We start from the raw sequence: 21,818 nt of genomic DNA, 5'->3' as shown, positions 1-21,818 counted from the left end.
GAACCACTGATCTCAGAACCATGTGATCTCGGAACCCCTGATTCAGAACCACTGATCTCAGAACCACGTGATCTCGGAACCACTGATCTCAGAACCACGTGATCTCGGAATCACTGATCTCAGAACCACGTGATCTCAGAACCACGTGATCTCAGAACCACGTGATCTCGGAACCACTGATCTCGGAACCATGTAATCTCGGAACCACTGATCTCAGAACCACGTGATCTCGGAACCCCTGATTCAGAACCCCTGATTCAGAACCACGTGATCTCGGAACCCGTGATCTCAGAACCACTGATCTCAGAACCACGTGATCTCGGAACCACGTGATCTCGGAACCACTGATCTCGGAACCATGTAATCTCGGAACCACTGATCTCAGAACCACGTGATCTCGGAACCCCTGATTCAGAACCACGTGATCTCGGAACCACTGATCTCAGAACCACGTGATCTCGGAACCCCTGATTCAGAACCACTGATCTCAGAACCACGTGATCTCGGAACCACTGATCTCAGAACCACGTGATCTCGGAATCACTGATCTCAGAACCACGTGATCTCAGAACCACGTGATCTCAGAACCACGTGATCTCGGAACCACTGATCTCGGAACCATGTAATCTCGGAACCACTGATCTCAGAACCACGTGATCTCGGAACCCCTGATTCAGAACCCCTGATTCAGAACCACGTGATCTCGGAACCACTGATCTCAGAACCACGTGATCTCGGAACCCGTGATCTCAGAACCACTGATCTCAGAACCACGTGATCTCGGAACCACTGATCTCAGAACCACGTGATCTCGGAACCCGTGATCTCGGAACCACTGATCTCAGAACCACGTGATCTCAGAACCACGTGATCTCGGAACCACTGATCTCGGAACCACGTAATCTCGGAACCATTGATCTCGGAACCACTGATCTCAGAACCACGTGTTCTCGGAACCACGTGATCTCGGAACCACTGATCTCAAAACCACGTGATCTCGGAACCACTGATCTCGGAACCCGTGATCTCGGAACCAGTGATCTCGGAACCACGTAATCTCGGAACCACTGATCTCGGAACCACGTGATCTCGGAACCACGTGATCTCGGAACCACTGATCTCGGAACCACTGATCTCAGAACCACAGTGTGGAGAGTGATTGTTTACTGTAACACTCGTCTGTGGTGTCGGGAACACTGGTGAACTGAAGCACTGGCGGTTCATGAACTCACAAACCCATCCTAGAAGAGATTCTTGCACAGTACAAACATGCACAACATATAAACATTACTTTACAACTTCCATTTGCACACAATAAGACAAATTCACAAGTGAAGATGCACAATAAACTCAAACATAAAGAAATAACAACATTATTCTCATTAGAATGTAGTATCAGGAGCTTTTCACAAGGACACGTTTTTATGAAATGATGATGCATGTTTCAGCTACTACATAATACACGTTTGAATATTTAATTTCATTCTGCACTTTGTCATCAACTAAATAAATTCTCATTGTTGAATTAAATTAGATGCCTTTTTAGTTGGACTAAAACAACCACCGTAAAATTAACACTGCCTCCCATTTTTAGTCTTTAGGAAAAGTTTCTTGAATTTGTGCCATTTTACTGCATACATCCTTTGAACTGTGTTAATGTTAATTAAACATATTTTGTTTTCTTTCATTAAGAAACTAAATGCATTTTGACAGAGAAAGAAGTACGTAGTCTCAGATCTCAGCCGTTTCTCCTGTTGTCCTCAGCATCTGAAGCTCGACCCGCTCAGCCGACGCCACTTCCCTCTGGAGCTGCCGAAGCTCAACCTCGGGGTCCCGACACACACACTCCCGTTCCCGGTGCCGACGCCGTCCCACCGCGGCTCTCTGCCTGCCATCTCCAAGTGCCACTCGCGTCTGAACAAAGTAACCTTCACACTTTCACAGTCCAATTATCCACTTAAGATGAAACTCCTGTTTGTACTGATTGTCTTTTCTTCTGAAGCCCAAAGAGGAGCCGCAGCATCTGAAGAGCTTCTACATGCCTCGTGTGCTAGAGCGCCACCCGCAGGACTACTGACGCCAGCCCACGCTAGAGCGCCACCCGCAGGACTACTGACGCCAGCCCACGCTAGCAGAGCTCAGGCAACACTTACACTTCACATCATACAATAAAGCTGTTTATACACACTGAAACATGTGTTTTCAGACCAATACAAGCTGACATCTGCATCCCAAATCACATCATTACTTGCTTTACATGTTTCAGACCGCTGAAAACAGATTCTGTAAGATGGATGTAGCATAAATATAAAGCAGTAGACTTTCATTCTACATTAGACCATCATTTAACCCGAATCTGTGAACGAGAGCGAGTGCCGGATCATTATTACACATGATCCTATATTTCCAGAGATGCCATCGGCTCACAGCAGATTCATGATTACTGTTGTGACACTTACACAACTACACTTATAGTCTTTAATAAAGGGGTTTTACACTACTCTTCTTCAAAGTGCCATGCTGTGACATCATAAATCAGGGGTGTAACGATATCTTTGTGTCACGATTCGATACATATCACTGTGATACTCCAAGACATATGATGAAAGGTTAACAAATGTACTGTTGATTAAAATGCTAAATTTGATTTTACATTGTGTGTAAATGAACAGGCTTGGACTTGATGCTGGAACCCAAAGCACAGGACAATAGAGACACCAGAATAAAGATATTCATGATTCTGAAGCTGAAAATACAGGGTCATTTTAGACGAATATGGTTAATCTCGTTTAAAATAAATGTAGGCCACCTTTTACTGGTAGGGTTAGGGGTTGATGCCAAATAAAGACATCTGGCATTATCAGGACCAACAAATATTCCCCCATTGCATTATATTCAACATTATATAGTAGTTTAATCTAGTGCTGACACTAAAACTCTGAAAAATGTTGCAATATATTGTTACACCCCTACTTCTAAATGATCTCTTACAGTAAACTACTGTATACTGATGCACACTGGGAAGATTTACATTAATGCATTTGGGCAGGAAATTTACCAAGCACTGTGAACACTGATAACAATCGGCATTAATAAAAGTGATCTTAAAAAGTAACAAAAGCACTGAATAAAATCAGCTTTGACCGGTTCTGAAAGTTCAGTAAAACTGCTTCACACACTCTCAGAAACAGGGCATTGAGGTTAAAGTAAGAACTAGCACACAAAACAGGACGATACACACGAGACCAAACATCCGTGGACTTTTTTAATGAAGAACAAAATGTGAAATGCAAAATGTTAACCACACGAATCAAAAATATGACACTTCCATCATCCACATCCTCGCCTTTCCCGGTTAGTGTATATTTCATTAACAATGACTGCTAGTCACACAGAAGGGTAAGTCATGACAGCGGTTTATAGTGTCTACTGCTCGCTCCTATAGTGGCTGTTTCTTAGTAGCACATAGAATAACTTTGCTGTTGGTAAGCAAAATATGAACTCTTGAAACTCTTTCATAAGATTAGTTTTCTTCGTCTGCTAGACTTCCTGAGCTTCACACGTGTTATTAGCCAGACGACACATCTGTCCATCTAGCGTTTCGCTTACATAAATCTCCTATATTATCAAAATACATTTGGGTGACTTTTGTACAAGAGACAAGGAAAAATGAAACAGAAAAAGAAAAAAAAAACAGAAACCTGCATATTTAAGATTATTTTTAATATTATTATGTCTATTTTTCTGCTTTAGAAATGTCACTATTTCCTGTAATGATGACAAACTTCCACTAGAGTTACTGATCATTTGCTTTTGCCCCAATAAATCACTGAATTACAATATTATACATATAATACAAAGCAGATTTTTATCTGAAACAATATTAAAATAAATGCTCAATAGATACAAAGTTTTAATCATAATTCTCCACATTATACCGGTCTGTGAGTCCTCGCACACACAAATGTAAAGCCATTCTCTTCTAATAAACTATTAAGTGCAAACAAATTTTCTTTTTAAAAAACTAATGATTGCAGCATCCAGCTTTTCAGATTCAGATTCAAGACAGAGGATATTAAAGCCAAGTGCATCAAGGCCTTCCCCGAACGTCTACTTCTTTCTTTTTTGTCTTTTTTGATCCTTTATAGTAGTTACAAAAAACAAAAACCCAAAATAAAATCAGTGCAAAGTTTAACAATGGGGGTCAAATCTATTCCGTATGAAAGAGGGTGAAAATAAAACTATTAAAAGTGATCTGGGGTTCAAAGACGACTGCTTTTCCACCCGGGATTCAATGACTTCCCAAACCTTAGGATTGAAATACACAAGAGAAAATAATACAGTGAGATGCAACTGAGAGTGAAACCATATCAAATAAATACTCTGGGGAAGTGAGAGGAAAGCCCATGGTCGCACTGATGCACACACACGTGTTCCTGCGCTCATGGGCTCACGGGCTCACGGGCTCCAGAACCAGAGGAGGAAAGAACCGAAGGAGGAGAAGCGGCGATGACCTCTGACCTGCAGGAACGCTGGGCTATACTACTGTTCCACTGGGAGAGTTGGCTTGGTTTTGGGATGACAATAAACCCTGAGAAAAGAAGAGAAGAACTTTTGAAAACATCTGCAAAGCCACAAACAGAGGGACAAATATGAGCAGATCACATGATGCAATCCTCCAATACATAAAACATTCATAGTGTAAATGTTCACACACACGCTCTGTTCTACAGCGAGATGAACACCTATAATAGCCTAGCCTGTTAGCACAGAAGAGAGCCGGTCCAGGCCCGGTGCGGTTCTGCTGATGATGGCACGCTGTGATCTTCGGCTGGCCAATCAGAGGACGGGGCGGTTCATTTTTACGAGCATCTCAGTTCACAGATGGTTTGTTTCTGTATTATTTCTATGTAAAAAAGGCAATACAATGTAAAGTATTTGATTTAAATCATTTGTTCCATTATTATGTTTGTTGTCGTCGTCGTCTGTTGACATTGTACAAGCAGAATGCAGCGGTTGGTCGGTGTTGTATTAGCCCCGCCCCTCCTCCACTGTGATTGGACGGCTGAGTAAAAGCTGCGCTACGTGTGTCCAAGACTCGAGACTCGCGGCTCCACGGGACCAGCGTTAGCCACCGCTGACGACAGAACACACACTATACCATACAGGAGACGTTCTAGGTGGACCTCGTGGCAGACTGAAGAAAGGAATGTTCTGATCCAATCTGACCTCTGACCTGTAATGCTGCCTGAATCATAATCATACACTGTTCGCTCGTTGGCCAGAGGAGAACTGAGACTGAGTCTGGATTCTCCCAAGGGTTTTTCCTCCATTCTGTCACTGATGGAGTTTTGGTTCCTGCCACTGTCGCCTTTTCCTTTTGTCTCGCTCAGTCGGTACATTTAATATTCAGCAATATTATTGCTCTCCTGCACTGACAGCATTATATGAGAACTGAACTGAGCTGGACGATGACATCACGGTTTTCTCCAGAGCGGATATACAGTGAGGAAAATAAGTATTTGAACACCCTGCTATTTTGCAAGTTCTCCCACTTGGAAATCATGGAGGGGTCTGAAATTGTCATCGTAGGTGCATGTCCACTGTGAGAGACATAATCTAAAAAAAAAAATCCAGAAATCACAATATATGATTTTTTAACTATTTATTTGTATGATACAGCTGCAAATAAGTATTAGAACACCTGTCTATCAGCTAGAATTCTGACCCTCAAAGACCTGTTAGTCTGCCTTTAAAATGTCCACCTCCACTCCATTTATTATCCTAAATTAGATGCACCTGTTTGAGGTCGTTAGCTGCATAAAGACACCTGTCCACCCCATACAATCAGTAAGAATCCAACTACTAACATGGCCAAGACCAAAGAGCTGTCCAAAGACACTAGAGACAAAATTGTACACCTCCACAAGGCTGGAAAGGGCTACAGGGAAATTGCCAAGCAGCTTGGTGAAAAAAGGTCCACTGTTGGAGCAATCATTAGAAAATGGAAGAAGCTAAACATGACTGTCAATCTCCCTCGGACTGGGGCTCCATGCAAGATCTCACCTCGTGGGGTCTCAATGATCCTAAGAAAGGTGAGAAATCAGCCCAGAACTACACGGGAGGAGCTGGTCAATGACCTGAAAAGAGCTGGGACCACCGTTTCCAAGGTTACTGTTGGTAATACACTAAGACGTCATGGTTTGAAATCATGCATGGCACGGAAGGTTCCCCTGCTTAAACCAGCACATGTCAAGGCCCGTCTTAAGTTTGCCAATGACCATTTGGATGATCCAGAGGAGTCATGGGAGAAAGTCATGTGGTCAGATGAGACCAAAATAGAACTTTTTGGTCATAATTCCACTAAACGTGTTTGGAGGAAGAAGAATGATGAGTACCATCCCAAGAACACCATCCCTACTGTGAAGCATGGGGGTGGTAGCATCATGCTTTGGGGGTGTTTTTCTGCACATGGGACAGGGCGACTGCACTGTATTAAGGAGAGGATGACCGGGGCCATGTATTGCCAGATTTTGGGGAACAACCTCCTTCCCTCAGTCAGAGCATTGAAGATGGGTCGAGGCTGGGTCTTCCAACATGACAATGACCCGAAGCACACAGCCAGGATAACCAAGGAGTGGCTCTGTAAGAAGCATATCAAGGTTCTGGCGTGGCCTAGCCAGTCTCCAGACCTAAACCCAATAGAGAATCTTTGGAGGGAGCTCAAACTCCGTGTTTCTCAGCGACAGCCCAGAAACCTGACTGATCTAGAGAAGATCTGTGTGGAGGAGTGGGCCAACATCCCTCCTCAGTGTGTGCAAACCTGGTGAAAAACTACAGGAAACGTTTGACCTCTGTAATTGCAAACAAAGGCTACTGTACCAAATATTAACACTGATTTTCTCAGGTGTTCAAATACTTATTTGCAGCTGTATCATACAAATAAATAGTTAAAAAATCATACATTGTGATTTCTGGATTTTTTTTTTTTAGATTATGTCTCTCACAGTGGACATGCACCTACGATGATCATTTCAGACCCCTCCATGATTTCCAAGTGGGAGAACTTGCAAAATAGCAGGGTGTTCAAATACTTATTTTCCTCACTGTATATATATATGAACTAAATTAATCACTTTTTTACAACAGAATTGAACCATCACTGAACTGACTTAAGATGGACTGAGACGCTATTTTCTTCTGGAAACAAACTTTGTTGCATTATTCTCCTGTTATCTCAGTAAAGCTGCTCTGAAACGTTGTATAAAGCGCTGTATAAATGAAGGAGACTCGACTCACCACTTTGCCGGGTCTCGCCCATGTGCAAATAAACCCCTCCTGACACGCGGTGACAATACAGTCTTCTAGAAAGATGAGCACCGTGAGTCTCTCGTGCGCGATCTTCTTGCAGACTAGCGGCTCGAGCAGCGGCACGTCCTCCATGCGCGGGCACAGCGTCGTGCCCAGAGTCTTGGCAGGGTCCGTTTTGGTTTTGGTGAGCAGGTTGAGCTTGTCGCTGCTCTTGCTGCTGATGTGGCCCATGCTGTGGTTTCGCTTGTGGTCCTTATCGGGGTGGCGGTCTTTACGGTCGTGCAGCGAGAGCGTGGCGAACTTGCTAACGCCGGTAGCGACGGGGTTCTCGGTCGCGGCGCTCTTGGAGCCGGAGCCGGCGGCCGCATGCGGGAGACTGTTGGAGCGCGGCAGCGGCGCGGGGAGCGAGTTAGCCGGCGTGTTAGCGGCGCTGCTGTTGCTGCCGTTAGCGCTGGGGTTGCTAGCGGTCGGGATCACGGCGCCGCTAACGCTTCCTCCCGCCGGCGGGCCGCTCGCATTCATGACGTTGGTGTGCGTTCGCGTCCGGGACAGCGGGAGGTGCGGGAACAAGATGTCCTCCGTCAGGTCCCATAGGCAGAGCTGCGTGTCCTGGCCCACGGAGCCGAAGCGGTACGTCACGCTAACCGGCCGGCTGTCCGTGGAGTTGCGTTTCGAGAGGCGTGACTGCGTGCTGTTAGCTCGATCGCGCCCGAAGTGGATCTGATCCTGGAAGTCCTCGTCGCTGCCGCTGAACTCCATGGGGTCGCTCTCCTCAACGCTAGTGGTGTAGTGGTCGAACGCCACCACGCTAACCCACGACTTGTGCCCGTGTCCTCGCGCGATCACTCGGCAGTCCACGAACGACCACACGGTCACCAGGTCGTCCTCGCCGCCGGCCACGATGTACTTGCCGTCGGGGCTCCAGCACACACACAGGAGCCCGCCGAAGTAGCTCTTCATGTTCCCGTGCAGCTCCACCGCGTCGAAGTTGAAGACGCGCAGGAACCCGTCCTGGCTAACGCAGGCCAGGAACTTCCCGTCGGGCGAGAAGGCGAACTCGTTGAGCGCGCCGTCGCCCACGGTCCACTTGAGCAGGGGGTTGCGCGTGGACTTGCTCTTGCAGGTGTGCACGGCGTAGCTCTCGCCCTGCTTCAGCAGCTGGTAGTGCGGAGCCGTGGTCCCGCAGGTGTGCTCCACGTTATACAGGTACATGCTCCCGCTGGAGTGAGCCACCAGGAACAGGCTCTCGGAGCCCGGGACCCACTTCACACACGTCACGCGGGATTTGTCGATTAGTCTCTGAGTGAGATTCATGGAGGAGAAGAGACAAGACAGAGAAGACATGGGTTATATAGAAAGATTACCAAATGTGAACATTTACACACAAAAAAAAGAATAACCCACACTAGTATATAGCGGTGTAACGATTCCCTCATATCACGATTCCCTCATGTCACGACACTGAACTCACCATACCATATTATTGCGATACTCCAACCCATATGATAAAAGGTTAACAAAAAATGTACAGTTGATTAAAATGCTCAATTTGCTATTACATTAGAGGTGTAAATGAACAGGCTTGGACTTGGTGCTGAAACCCAAAGCAGGACAACAGAGACTCCAGAATAAAGATATTCATGATTCTGGAGCTGGAAATACAGGATTATTGTAGACGAATATGCTTGAACTCTGTCACTGACTAGATATATTTAAGTCCCTTTTTACAGCAGACATTTGTTATTATCAGGACCCACAAATATTCCCCCATTACATTATTATACAACATTATATATAGTAGTTTAATTTCGTACTGACACCAAAACTCTCATTTAGTCATTTTTATTTTGGGTGAATTATACACAATAAATATTGTTACTATCCACGATACATATTGTTGCATTTTTGCATTGCGATATATTGTGACACGTTATATTGTTACGCCCCTACTAGTATATTAAAACAATAAATACAAATACGGTGTGTGACCAACACTAGAGGCCTATGATCTCAGCGATGTTGAAAACATGGCGTCACGGAATCCAATAAAAAAAAAAAAAGGAAAATACTGCATTACATGGAATATCGTGGAATTTGGCAAATTTTGCAGGAATGAATGAGACACAGAACTGCACGCTTAATCAGACGGCGATGCGAACGAGTGCGTGTGGATCAGAAGTCCGTCTCAGTTTGATCTGTGTGACGCTCGTCTGCGTCTCAATATATGAACACATGAACTTCATCTGAGAAAACTATCGGCAGAAACACACACACACACACACTCACAGCTCTTCATTGCAACATGCCAAAATAAAAGTTATGACAGAAATATATTACTATTGTACAGTAGAATTTACTTTACAAAGCAATAAAAATACTAATTTTGCAGTTCATTAAAAAAGAATTTAAGGAATATCTTATTTTAAAAGATCAATTCAATGATTACAGTTTTATGCATTCATGTGATTCCCACATTTTTGAATACATTTGTATTAAATCATAAAACACAGAATTTAGAAAAATTAAAACAGACAACACAGAATTTCACCAGGTCATCCTTTTTGGTTATCGACCATTAAACAAGGCCTGTAGAGAAGTGTAGATGTGTGTGAGGAGTGTGTGTGAGGTGTAGATGTGTGTGTGTCACCTCTTCATTGAAGAGTTTGCTGGTCTCCTTCTTGATGGGGTCGATGAGCTGCACCTGTCCCGCAGAGAAGCCCACGAGCAGCGACACGCTCTCCGCCGTGGCCGTCAGGTGGTTGAAGTCGTGGCACGTGGGCTGCGTCCCCTTGTAGATCCTCTTATCGATGGGTTTGCTCAGGTCAGCGGCCTGTGGACAACAGAGGAAGCCAAGTCACATTTATACAGCGCTTTCTACAATACAGAGTGTTTCAAAGCAGCTTTACAGAGATAACAGGAAAATAATGCAGTGAAGTTTGTGTCTAGAAGAAAACAGCGTCACAGTCCAGCTTAAGGAAGTTCAGTTATTCATTTAGTTAATTATATATATATATATTCCAGCTCAGTTCAGTTCTCATATAATGCTGTCAATGCAGGCAGATCAATAATATTGTTGAAAATTAAATTAAATGTTAAATTTAATGTCCCCAACTATCTACTAGAAAGCAGAAGTAAACACCTGAACCGCTGCCAAACAAACACAGATTCCCCTCGAGAAACACTGCGACAGGTGCCGGTCACAACAACCACCCTCAGGTCACACACACCTGTTTACAGTACGAGGGGTGTGTGTGTGTGTGTGTGTGTGATCTGCCGTATCTAAACACGACACATGATGTATGGTTTCACTAGTACCTGGGATAATCACACAATAGTATCACCTAATCTGTAAATTACTGATCTTTATTAGGGACGCACCGATACCACTTTTTCCAGAACGAGTTTAAATATATTGGGTAGAGAAACCAAAAGAATACAAATCATATTATTTGGTTTTGCAATCATATTTGTTTAGCAAACACATATTTCCTTTGATTATTTTCATGCTTACTTAAGCCTGCTAAAATGTATTGCATGGGTTTCTGTTACTGTCACTTTTCATTCTATTCATTTAAATTCAATTTCTATGATGAAATACTTGAATAAATGAGAATAAGTGTTGACTACAATACATCACACACTCTGTGCGCGCTATCGCTACTGCGCGGTCACACCGATGTCAACAACCTTGAGCGCATGTGCACTAGCTGAGATGAAGATCGTTCTTAATGAACCTCTGCTGTCTGTGAACGAACCCACAGGTATAACTACACTCGACTTCAGTTCATTCAGGTAATGCACACTTTATAACCTGTTGGTGTTGAAGTCGAACGCCTTTGCTCAGACACAGCTAACCAGCTTACACACGCCTGCAGAAATACACACGTGATTACATTAAGGAGAACAGAAGATCATGTGCATCTGATCATTGTTTGTGTTCAGATGTTCAGCGGTCATGAGCGTGAGCACATCAAGAGTTTTCAAAACTTGCAAAACTTAATTTCAACATTGTCTAATAATCCAAATGTAGCTCTACGTTATTATTATACAAAGCAAAGGACGTGCAATGATTCTGGGGCTACAGATGAAATGCCAGAAATAATGATAGTCTCTTCTGTGTTTGTTGTAAAGACATCTAATTATAATTATTTAAATTAAATACCCATCTAAATAATAACATGTTATTGAATTGTTGTCTGAAATATATATATATAATCCGAAGTAACTTGGATCCAGCCTATGATGAAGACTTCAGATGACGCTAACTCTGGATCAACACACACCAACGCTGGAGTTTTCTAAATGTCAGAATCATTTGTTAACAAACAAGTATTCATCACTTCAATCAGCTCATTATTTCTGCATTAAACTATTACATTGTTTAAATTAATACCTTTCTAGCTAACTGTGATTTGTATATGTACATTTCTGCAATACATAACTTAGACAGTCTCCTCTGATAACAGATCTCTCTAAAAACTGTAATGTGGACTCATGCACTTTCTGTAAAGATGCTTTGAAATGATGTGTGTTGTGAAAAGCGCTGTACTAATAAACGTGAATGGAGTTTAATTAACTAGTAATCGCTACTTGAGTAGTTTTTTCGTTGATACTGTTACCCTTAATCAAGTAACTATTAAGATTATTACTTTCACGTTGAGTAAATATTTCTATAAGTAACTTGTACTTAGGTAAATTCTTGGATACTCTACACACCTCTGACCATAAACACTACTGAACATATGAGCCATAAACACTAATGAACATATGAGCCATAAACACTACTGAACATATGAGCCATAAACACTACACTACTGAACATATGAGCCATAAACACTACACTACTGAACATATGAGCCATAAACACTACTGAACATATGAGCCATAAACACTACTGAACATATGAGCCATAAACACTACTGAACATATGAGCCATAAACACTACTGAACATATGAACCATAAACACTACTGAACATATGAACCATAAACACTACTGAACATATGAGCCATAAACACTACTGAACATATGAGCCATAAACACTACTGAACATATGAGCCATAAACACTACTGAACATATGAGCCATAAACACTACTGAACATATGAGCCATAAACACTACTGAACATATGAGCCATAAACACTACTGAACATATGAACCATAAACACTACTGAAGATATGAACCATAAACACTACTGAACATATGAGCCCTAAACACTACTGAACATATGAGCCCTAAACACTACTGAACATATGAGCCATAAACACTACTGAACATATGAACCATAAACACTACTGAACATATGAACCATAAACACTACTGAACATATGAGCCATAAACACTACTGAACATATGAGCCCTAAACACTGCTGAACATATGAGCCCTAAACACTGCTGAACATATGAGCCCTAAACACTACTGAACATATGAGCCATAAACACTACTGAACATATGAGCCATAAACACTACTGAACATATGAGCCATAAACACTACTGAACATATGAGCCATAAACACTACTGAACATATGAGCCATAAACACTACTGAACATATGAGCCATAAACACTACTGAACATATGAGCCATAAACACTACTGAACATATGAGCCATAAACACTACTGAACATATGAGCCATAAACACTACTGAACATATGAGCCCTAAACACTACTGAACATATGAGTCATAAACACTACTGAACATATGAGCCATAAACACTACTGAACATATGAGCCCTAAACACTACTGAACATATGAGCCCTAAACACTACTGAACATATGAGCCCTAAACACTACTGAACATATGAGCCCTAAACACTACTGAACATATGAGCCATAAACACTACTGAACATATGAGCCATAAACACTGCTGAACATATGAGCCATAAACACTACTGAACATATGAGCCATAAACACTACTGAACATATGAGCCATAAACACTACTGAACATATGAACCCTAAACACTACTGAACATATGAGCCATAAACACTACTGAACATATGAGCCATAAACACTGCTGAACATATGAACCCTAAACACTAATGAACATATGAGCCATAAACACTACTGAACATATGAGCCATAAACACTACTGAATATATGAGCCATAAACACTGCTGAACATATGAACCCTAAACACTAATGAACATATGAACCCTAAACACTAATGAACATATGAGCCATAAACACTACTGAACATATGAGCCATAAACACTACTGAACATATGAGCCCTAAACACTACTGAACATATGAACCCTAAACACTACTGAACATATGAGCCATAAACACTACTGAACATATGAGCCATAAACACTGCTGAACATATGAGCCATAAACACTACTGAACATATGAACCCTAAACACTACTGAACATATGAGCCCTAAACACTACTGAACATATGAGCCCTAAACACTACTGAACATATGAGTCATAAACACTACTGAACATATGAGCCATAAACACTACTGAACATATGAGCCCTAAACACTACTGAACATATGAGCCCTAAACACTACTGAACATATGAGCCCTAAACACTACTGAACATATGAGCCATAAACACTACTGAACATATGAGCCATAAACACTACTGAACATATGAGCCATAAACACTGCTGAACATATGAGCCATAAACACTACTGAACATATGAGCCATAAACACTACTGAACATATGAGCCATAAACACTACTGAACATATGAACCCTAAACACTACTGAACATATGAGCCATAAACACTACTGAACATATGAGCCAAAAACACTGCTGAACATATGAACCCTAAACACTAATGAACATATGAGCCATAAACACTACTGAACATATGAGCCATAAACACTACTGAATATATGAGCCATAAACACTGCTGAATATATGAGCCATAAACACTGCTGAACATATGAACCCTAAACACTGCTGAACATATGAACCCTAAACACTACTGAACATATGAGCCATAAACACTACTGAACATATGAGCCATAAACACTACTGAACATATGAGCCATAAACACTACTGAACATATGAGCCCTAAACACTACTGAACATATGAACCCTAAACACTACTGAACATATGAGCCATAAACACTACTGAACATATGAGCCATAAACACTGCTGAACATATGAGCCATAAACACTACTGAACATATGAACCCTAAACACTAATGAACATATGAGCCATAAACACTACTGAACATATGAGCCATAAACACTACTGAACATATGAGCCCTAAACACTACTGAACATATGAACCCTAAACACTACTGAACATATGAGCCATAAACACTACTGAACATATGAGCCATAAACACTGCTGAACATATGAGCCATAAACACTACTGAACATATGAGCCATAAACACTACTGAACATATGAGCCATAAACACTGCTGAACATATGAACCCTAAACACTAATGAACATATGAGCCATAAACACTACTGAACATATGAGCCATAAACACTACTGAACATATGAGCCATAAACACTGCTGAACATATGAACCCTAAACACTAATGAACATATGAACCCTAAACACTAATGAACATATGAGCCATAAACACTACTGAACATATGAGCCATAAACACTACTGAACATATGAGCCCTAAACACTACTGAACATATGAACCCTAAACACTTCTGAACATATGAGCCATAAACACTACTGAACATATGAGCCCTAAACACTACTGAACATATGAGCCCTAAACACTACTGAACATATGAGCCCTAAACACTAATGAACATATGAGCCCTAAACACTAATGAACATATGAGCCCTAAACACTACTGAACATATGAGCCATAAACACTACTGAACATATGAGCCCTAAACACTAATGAACATATGAGCCCTAAACACTAATGAACATATGAGCCCTAAACACTACTGAACATATGAGCCATAAACACTACTGAACATATGAGCCCTAAACACTAATGAACATATGAGCCCTAAACACTAATGAACATATGAGCCCTAAACACTAATGAACATATGAGCCCTAAACACTACTGAACATATGAGCCATAAACACTACTGAACATATGAGCCATAAACACTACTGAACATATGAGCCCTAAACACTAATGAACATATGAGCCATAAACACTACTGAACATATGAGCCATAAACACTACTGAACATATGAGCCCTAAACACTACTGAACATATGAGCCATAAACACTACTGAACATATGAGCCATAAACACTACTGAACATATGAACCATAAACACTACTGAACATATGAGCCCTAAACACTACTGAACATATGAGCCATAAACACTACTGAACATATGAGCCATAAACACTACTGAACATATGAGCCATAAACACTACTGAACATATGAGCCCTAAACACTAATGAACATATGAGCCATAAACACTACTGAACATATGAACCCTAAACACTAATGAACATATGAACCCTAAACACTAATGAACATATGAGCCATAAACACTACTGAACATATGAGCCATAAACACTACTGAACATATGAGCCCTAAACACTAATGAACATATGAGCCATAAACACTACTGAACATATGAGCCATAAACACTACTGAACATATGAGCCCTAAACACTACTGAACATATGAGCCATAAACACTACTGAACATATGAGCCATAAACACTGCTGAACATATGAGCCCTAAACACTACTGAACATATGAGCCATAAACACTACTGAACATATGAGCCATAAACACTACTGAACATATGAGCCATAAACACTACTGAACATATGAGCCCTAAACACTAATGAACATATGAGCCATAAACACTACTGAACATATGAGCCATAAACACTACTGAACATATGAGCCATAAACACTACTGAACATATGAGCCATAAACACTACTGAACATATGAGCCATAAACACTACTGAACATATGAGCCATAAACACTACTGAACATATGAACCATAAACACTACTGAAGATATGAACCATAAACACTACTGAACATATGAGCCCTAAACACTACTGAACATATGAGCCATAAACACTACTGAACATATGAACCATAAACACTACTGAACATATGAACCATAAACACTACTGAACATATGAACCATAAACACTACTGAACATATGAGCCATAAACACTACTGAACATATGAGCCCTAAACACTGCTGAACATATGAGCCATAAACACTACTGAACATATGAGCCATAAACACTACTGAACATATGAGCCATAAACACTACTGAACATATGAGCCATAAACACTACTGAACATATGAGCCATAAACACTACTGAACATATGAGCCATAAACACTACTGAACATATGAGCCATAAACACTACTGAACATATGAGCCATAAACACTACTGAACATATGAGCCATAAACACTACTGAACATATGAGCCCTAAACACTACTGAACATATGAGTCATAAACACTACTGAACATATGAGCCATAAACACTACTGAACATATGAGCCATAAACACTACTGAACATATGAGCCCTAAACACTACTGAACATATGAGCCCTAAACACTACTGAACATATGAGCCATAAACACTACTGAACATATGAGCCATAAACACTACTGAACATATGAGCCATAAACACTGCTGAACATATGAGCCATAAACACTACTGAACATATGAGCCATAAACACTACTGAACATATGAGCCATAAACACTACTGAACATATGAACCCTAAACACTACTGAACATATGAGCCATAAACACTACTGAACATATGAGCCATAAACACTGCTGAACATATGAACCCTAAACACTAATGAACATATGAGCCATAAACACTACTGAACATATGAGCCATAAACACTACTGAATATATGAGCCATAAACACTGCTGAACATATGAACCCTAAACACTAATGAACATATGAACCCTAAACACTAATGAACATATGAGCCATAAACACTACTGAACATATGAGCCATAAACACTACTGAACATATGAGCCCTAAACACTACTGAACATATGAACCCTAAACACTACTGAACATATGAGCCATAAACACTACTGAACATATGAGCCATAAACACTGCTGAACATATGAGCCATAAACACTACTGAACATATGAACCCTAAACACTACTGAACATATGAGCCCTAAACACTACTGAACATATGAGCCCTAAACACTACTGAACATATGAGTCATAAACACTACTGAACATATGAGCCATAAACACTACTGAACATATGAGCCATAAACACTACTGAACATATGAGCCCTAAACACTACTGAACATATGAGCCCTAAACACTACTGAACATATGAGCCATAAACACTACTGAACATATGAGCCATAAACACTACTGAACATATGAGCCATAAACACTGCTGAACATATGAGCCATAAACACTACTGAACATATGAGCCATAAACACTACTGAACATATGAGCCATAAACACTACTGAACATATGAACCCTAAACACTACTGAACATATGAGCCATAAACACTACTGAACATATGAGCCAAAAACACTGCTGAACATATGAACCCTAAACACTAATGAACATATGAGCCATAAACACTACTGAACATATGAGCCATAAACACTACTGAATATATGAGCCATAAACACTGCTGAATATATGAGCCATAAACACTGCTGAACATATGAACCCTAAACACTGCTGAACATATGAACCCTAAACACTACTGAACATATGAGCCATAAACACTACTGAACATATGAGCCATAAACACTACTGAACATATGAGCCATAAACACTACTGAACATATGAGCCCTAAACACTACTGAACATATGAACCCTAAACACTACTGAACATATGAGCCATAAACACTACTGAACATATGAGCCATAAACACTGCTGAACATATGAGCCATAAACACTACTGAACATATGAACCCTAAACACTAATGAACATATGAGCCATAAACACTACTGAACATATGAGCCATAAACACTACTGAACATATGAGCCCTAAACACTACTGAACATATGAACCCTAAACACTACTGAACATATGAGCCATAAACACTACTGAACATATGAGCCATAAACACTGCTGAACATATGAGCCATAAACACTACTGAACATATGAGCCATAAACACTACTGAACATATGAGCCATAAACACTGCTGAACATATGAACCCTAAACACTAATGAACATATGAGCCATAAACACTACTGAACATATGAGCCATAAACACTACTGAATATATGAGCCATAAACACTGCTGAACATATGAACCCTAAACACTAATGAACATATGAACCCTAAACACTAATGAACATATGAGCCATAAACACTACTGAACATATGAGCCATAAACACTACTGAACATATGAGCCCTAAACACTACTGAACATATGAACCCTAAACACTTCTGAACATATGAGCCATAAACACTACTGAACATATGAGCCCTAAACACTACTGAACATATGAGCCCTAAACACTACTGAACATATGAGCCCTAAACACTAATGAACATATGAGCCCTAAACACTACTGAACATATGAGCCATAAACACTACTGAACATATGAGCCCTAAACACTAATGAACATATGAGCCCTAAACACTAATGAACATATGAGCCCTAAACACTACTGAACATATGAGCCATAAACACTACTGAACATATGAGCCCTAAACACTAATGAACATATGAGCCCTAAACACTAATGAACATATGAGCCCTAAACACTAATGAACATATGAGCCCTAAACACTACTGAACATATGAGCCATAAACACTACTGAACATATGAGCCATAAACACTACTGAACATATGAGCCCTAAACACTAATGAACATATGAGCCATAAACACTACTGAACATATGAGCCATAAACACTACTGAACATATGAGCCCTAAACACTACTGAACATATGAGCCATAAACACTACTGAACATATGAGCCATAAACACTACTGAACATATGAACCATAAACACTACTGAACATATGAGCCCTAAACACTACTGAACATATGAGCCATAAACACTACTGAACATATGAGCCATAAACACTACTGAACATATGAGCCATAAACACTACTGAACATATGAGCCCTAAACACTAATGAACATATGAGCCATAAACACTACTGAACATATGAACCCTAAACACTAATGAACATATGAACCCTAAACACTAATGAACATATGAGCCATAAACACTACTGAACATATGAGCCATAAACACTACTGAACATATGAGCCCTAAACACTAATGAACATATGAGCCATAAACACTACTGAACATATGAGCCATAAACACTACTGAACATATGAGCCCTAAACACTACTGAACATATGAGCCATAAACACTACTGAACATATGAGCCATAAACACTGCTGAACATATGAGCCCTAAACACTACTGAACATATGAGCCATAAACACTACTGAACATATGAGCCATAAACACTACTGAACATATGAGCCATAAACACTACTGAACATATGAGCCCTAAACACTAATGAACATATGAGCCATAAACACTACTGAACATATGAGCCATAAACACTACTGAACATATGAGCCCTAAACACTACTGAACATATGAGCCATAAACACTACTGAACATATGAGCCATAAACACTACTGAACATATGAGCCATAAACACTGCTGAACATATGAGCCATAAACACTACTGAACATATGAGCCCTAAACACTAATGAACATATGAGCCATAAACACTACTGAACATATGAGCCATAAACACTACTGAACATATGAGCCCTAAACACTACTGAACATATGAGCCATAAACACTACTGAACATATGAGCCATAAACACTGCTGAACATATGAGCCATAAACACTGCTGAACATATGAGCCCTAAACACTACTGAACATATGAGCCATAAACACTACTGAACATATGAGCCCTAAACACTACTGAACATATGAGCCATAAACACTACTGAACATATGAGCCATAAACACTACTGAACATATGAGCCCTAAACACTACTGAACATATGAGCCCTAAACACTACTGAACATATGAGCCATAAACACTACTGAACATATGAACCCTAAACACTAATGAACATATGAGCCATAAACACTACTGAACATATGAGCCATAAACACTACTGAACATATGAGCCATAAACACTGCTGAACATATGAACCCTAAACACTAATGAACATATGAGCCATAAACACTACTGAACATATGAACCCTAAACACTAATGAACATATGAGCCATAAACACTACTGAACATATGAGCCATAAACACTACTGAACATATGAGCCATAAACACTACTGAACATATGAGCCATAAACACTACTGAACATATGAGCCATAAACACTACTGAACATATGAGCCCTAAACACTACTGAACATATGAGCCCTAAACACTACTGAACATATGAGCCATAAACACTACTGAACATATGAACCCTAAACACTAATGAACATATGAGCCATAAACACTACTGAACATATGAGCCATAAACACTACTGAACATATGAGCCATAAACACTACTGAACATATGAACCCTAAACACTAATGAACATATGAGCCATAAACACTACTGAACATATGAGCCATAAACACTACTGAACATATGAGCCCTAAACACTACTGAACATATGAGCCATAAACACTACTGAACATATGAGCCCTAAACACTACTGAACATATGAGCCATAAACACTACTGAATATATGAACCACTGAATATACTAACCTTAAAAACAACTGAATATATTATGAACCTTAGAAACTACTGAAGATATGAGCCACTGAACATATGAACCATGCAAATTATTGAACATATGAACTGTAAACAACTAGTGAATTTATGAAGTACTCAACACATGAACTACTGAACACATGAACTGATCGACGATACACAAACTCACTTAACAACAGCAAACCCACTCCTGTCAAAGCAACACACACACACGCACGCACACACACACGCACGCACACACACACACACACACACGCGCACACACACACACACACATAAACAAACAGACGCGCGTCAGCAATGAAAGTGCGCGTGTGCGTGCGCGTGTGTGTCACTAATGATGTGAAATAGCCGCTATTCCGCCAATGTGGAGATGAGCGCGTCGTCCTCACCTTCCTGACGCCTTTGTAGATGTAGAAGTAAAGCTCCCGGCCCACATTGAAGCAGATTCGGTCGCCGTTCCCGGACTGGTCATTGACGTTGACGAACGAAACCCGGACGGGGTTCGAGCCCTGCGAGTTGAAGGGCACACGGTTCGGGCGACTGTACTCGGAGTGTGTGAGGAGTTTATACGCGCCTTCCCGCGTGCTGAACTGACTCTTGATCTCGTTCATCTCCTTCCCTCCTCCCTCCGCCGCCATCTTTGACATTTACATTCATCCTTCCGCAGGCCCGGATCTGACGCGCCGCGCATGCGCACACATCGCGCCTCGGCCATCGGCGTTCAAACACTCACACACACACTCTCAGTCCGTCAGAAGAGGTTTGCGATCAATTAGTGAGAGGATTTAGTCTTCGTCAC

At 40.8% G+C, this 21,818-nt stretch overlaps 2 protein-coding genes across 5 annotated transcripts in view; one reads left to right on the top strand and one right to left on the bottom strand.

Moving 5' to 3' along the window:
* Positions 1 to 3,510, top strand: part of mok (MOK protein kinase) — a 16,944-nt gene extending 13,434 nt beyond the window's left edge. For both annotated transcript variants that reach the window (XM_079853007.1, XM_079853008.1), the window contains exons 11-12: positions 1,765 to 1,923; positions 2,003 to 3,510. In XM_079853007.1, coding sequence (XP_079709133.1) covers positions 1,765 to 1,923; positions 2,003 to 2,077 — 234 coding nt within the window. In that variant the 3' untranslated portion in view covers positions 2,078 to 3,510. The remainder of the gene's footprint in view (positions 1 to 1,764; positions 1,924 to 2,002) is intronic.
* Positions 3,248 to 21,818, bottom strand: part of wdr20a (WD repeat domain 20a) — a gene marked incomplete at its 5' end in the record, with an annotated part of 19,101 nt that continues 530 nt past the window's right edge. The window contains 4 exons of one of the 3 annotated variants that reach the window (XM_079852994.1): positions 3,248 to 4,591; positions 7,300 to 8,610; positions 9,959 to 10,141; positions 21,409 to 21,666. In XM_079852994.1, coding sequence (XP_079709120.1) covers positions 4,538 to 4,591; positions 7,300 to 8,610; positions 9,959 to 10,141; positions 21,409 to 21,666 — 1,806 coding nt within the window. In that variant the 3' untranslated portion in view covers positions 3,248 to 4,537. Of the gene's footprint in view, positions 4,592 to 7,299; positions 8,611 to 9,958; positions 10,142 to 21,408; positions 21,667 to 21,818 lie in introns of those variants that run through there. The other 2 variants (XM_079852995.1, XM_079852996.1) reach the window with 2 other exon arrangements.

The sequence above is a fragment of the Squalius cephalus genome (assembly GCF_949319135.1).
Source record: "Squalius cephalus genome assembly, chromosome: 20".
In the NCBI taxonomy this organism is placed as follows: Eukaryota; Metazoa; Chordata; class Actinopteri; order Cypriniformes; family Leuciscidae; genus Squalius; species Squalius cephalus.
This window is presented reverse-complemented; position numbering and strand designations above follow the sequence as displayed.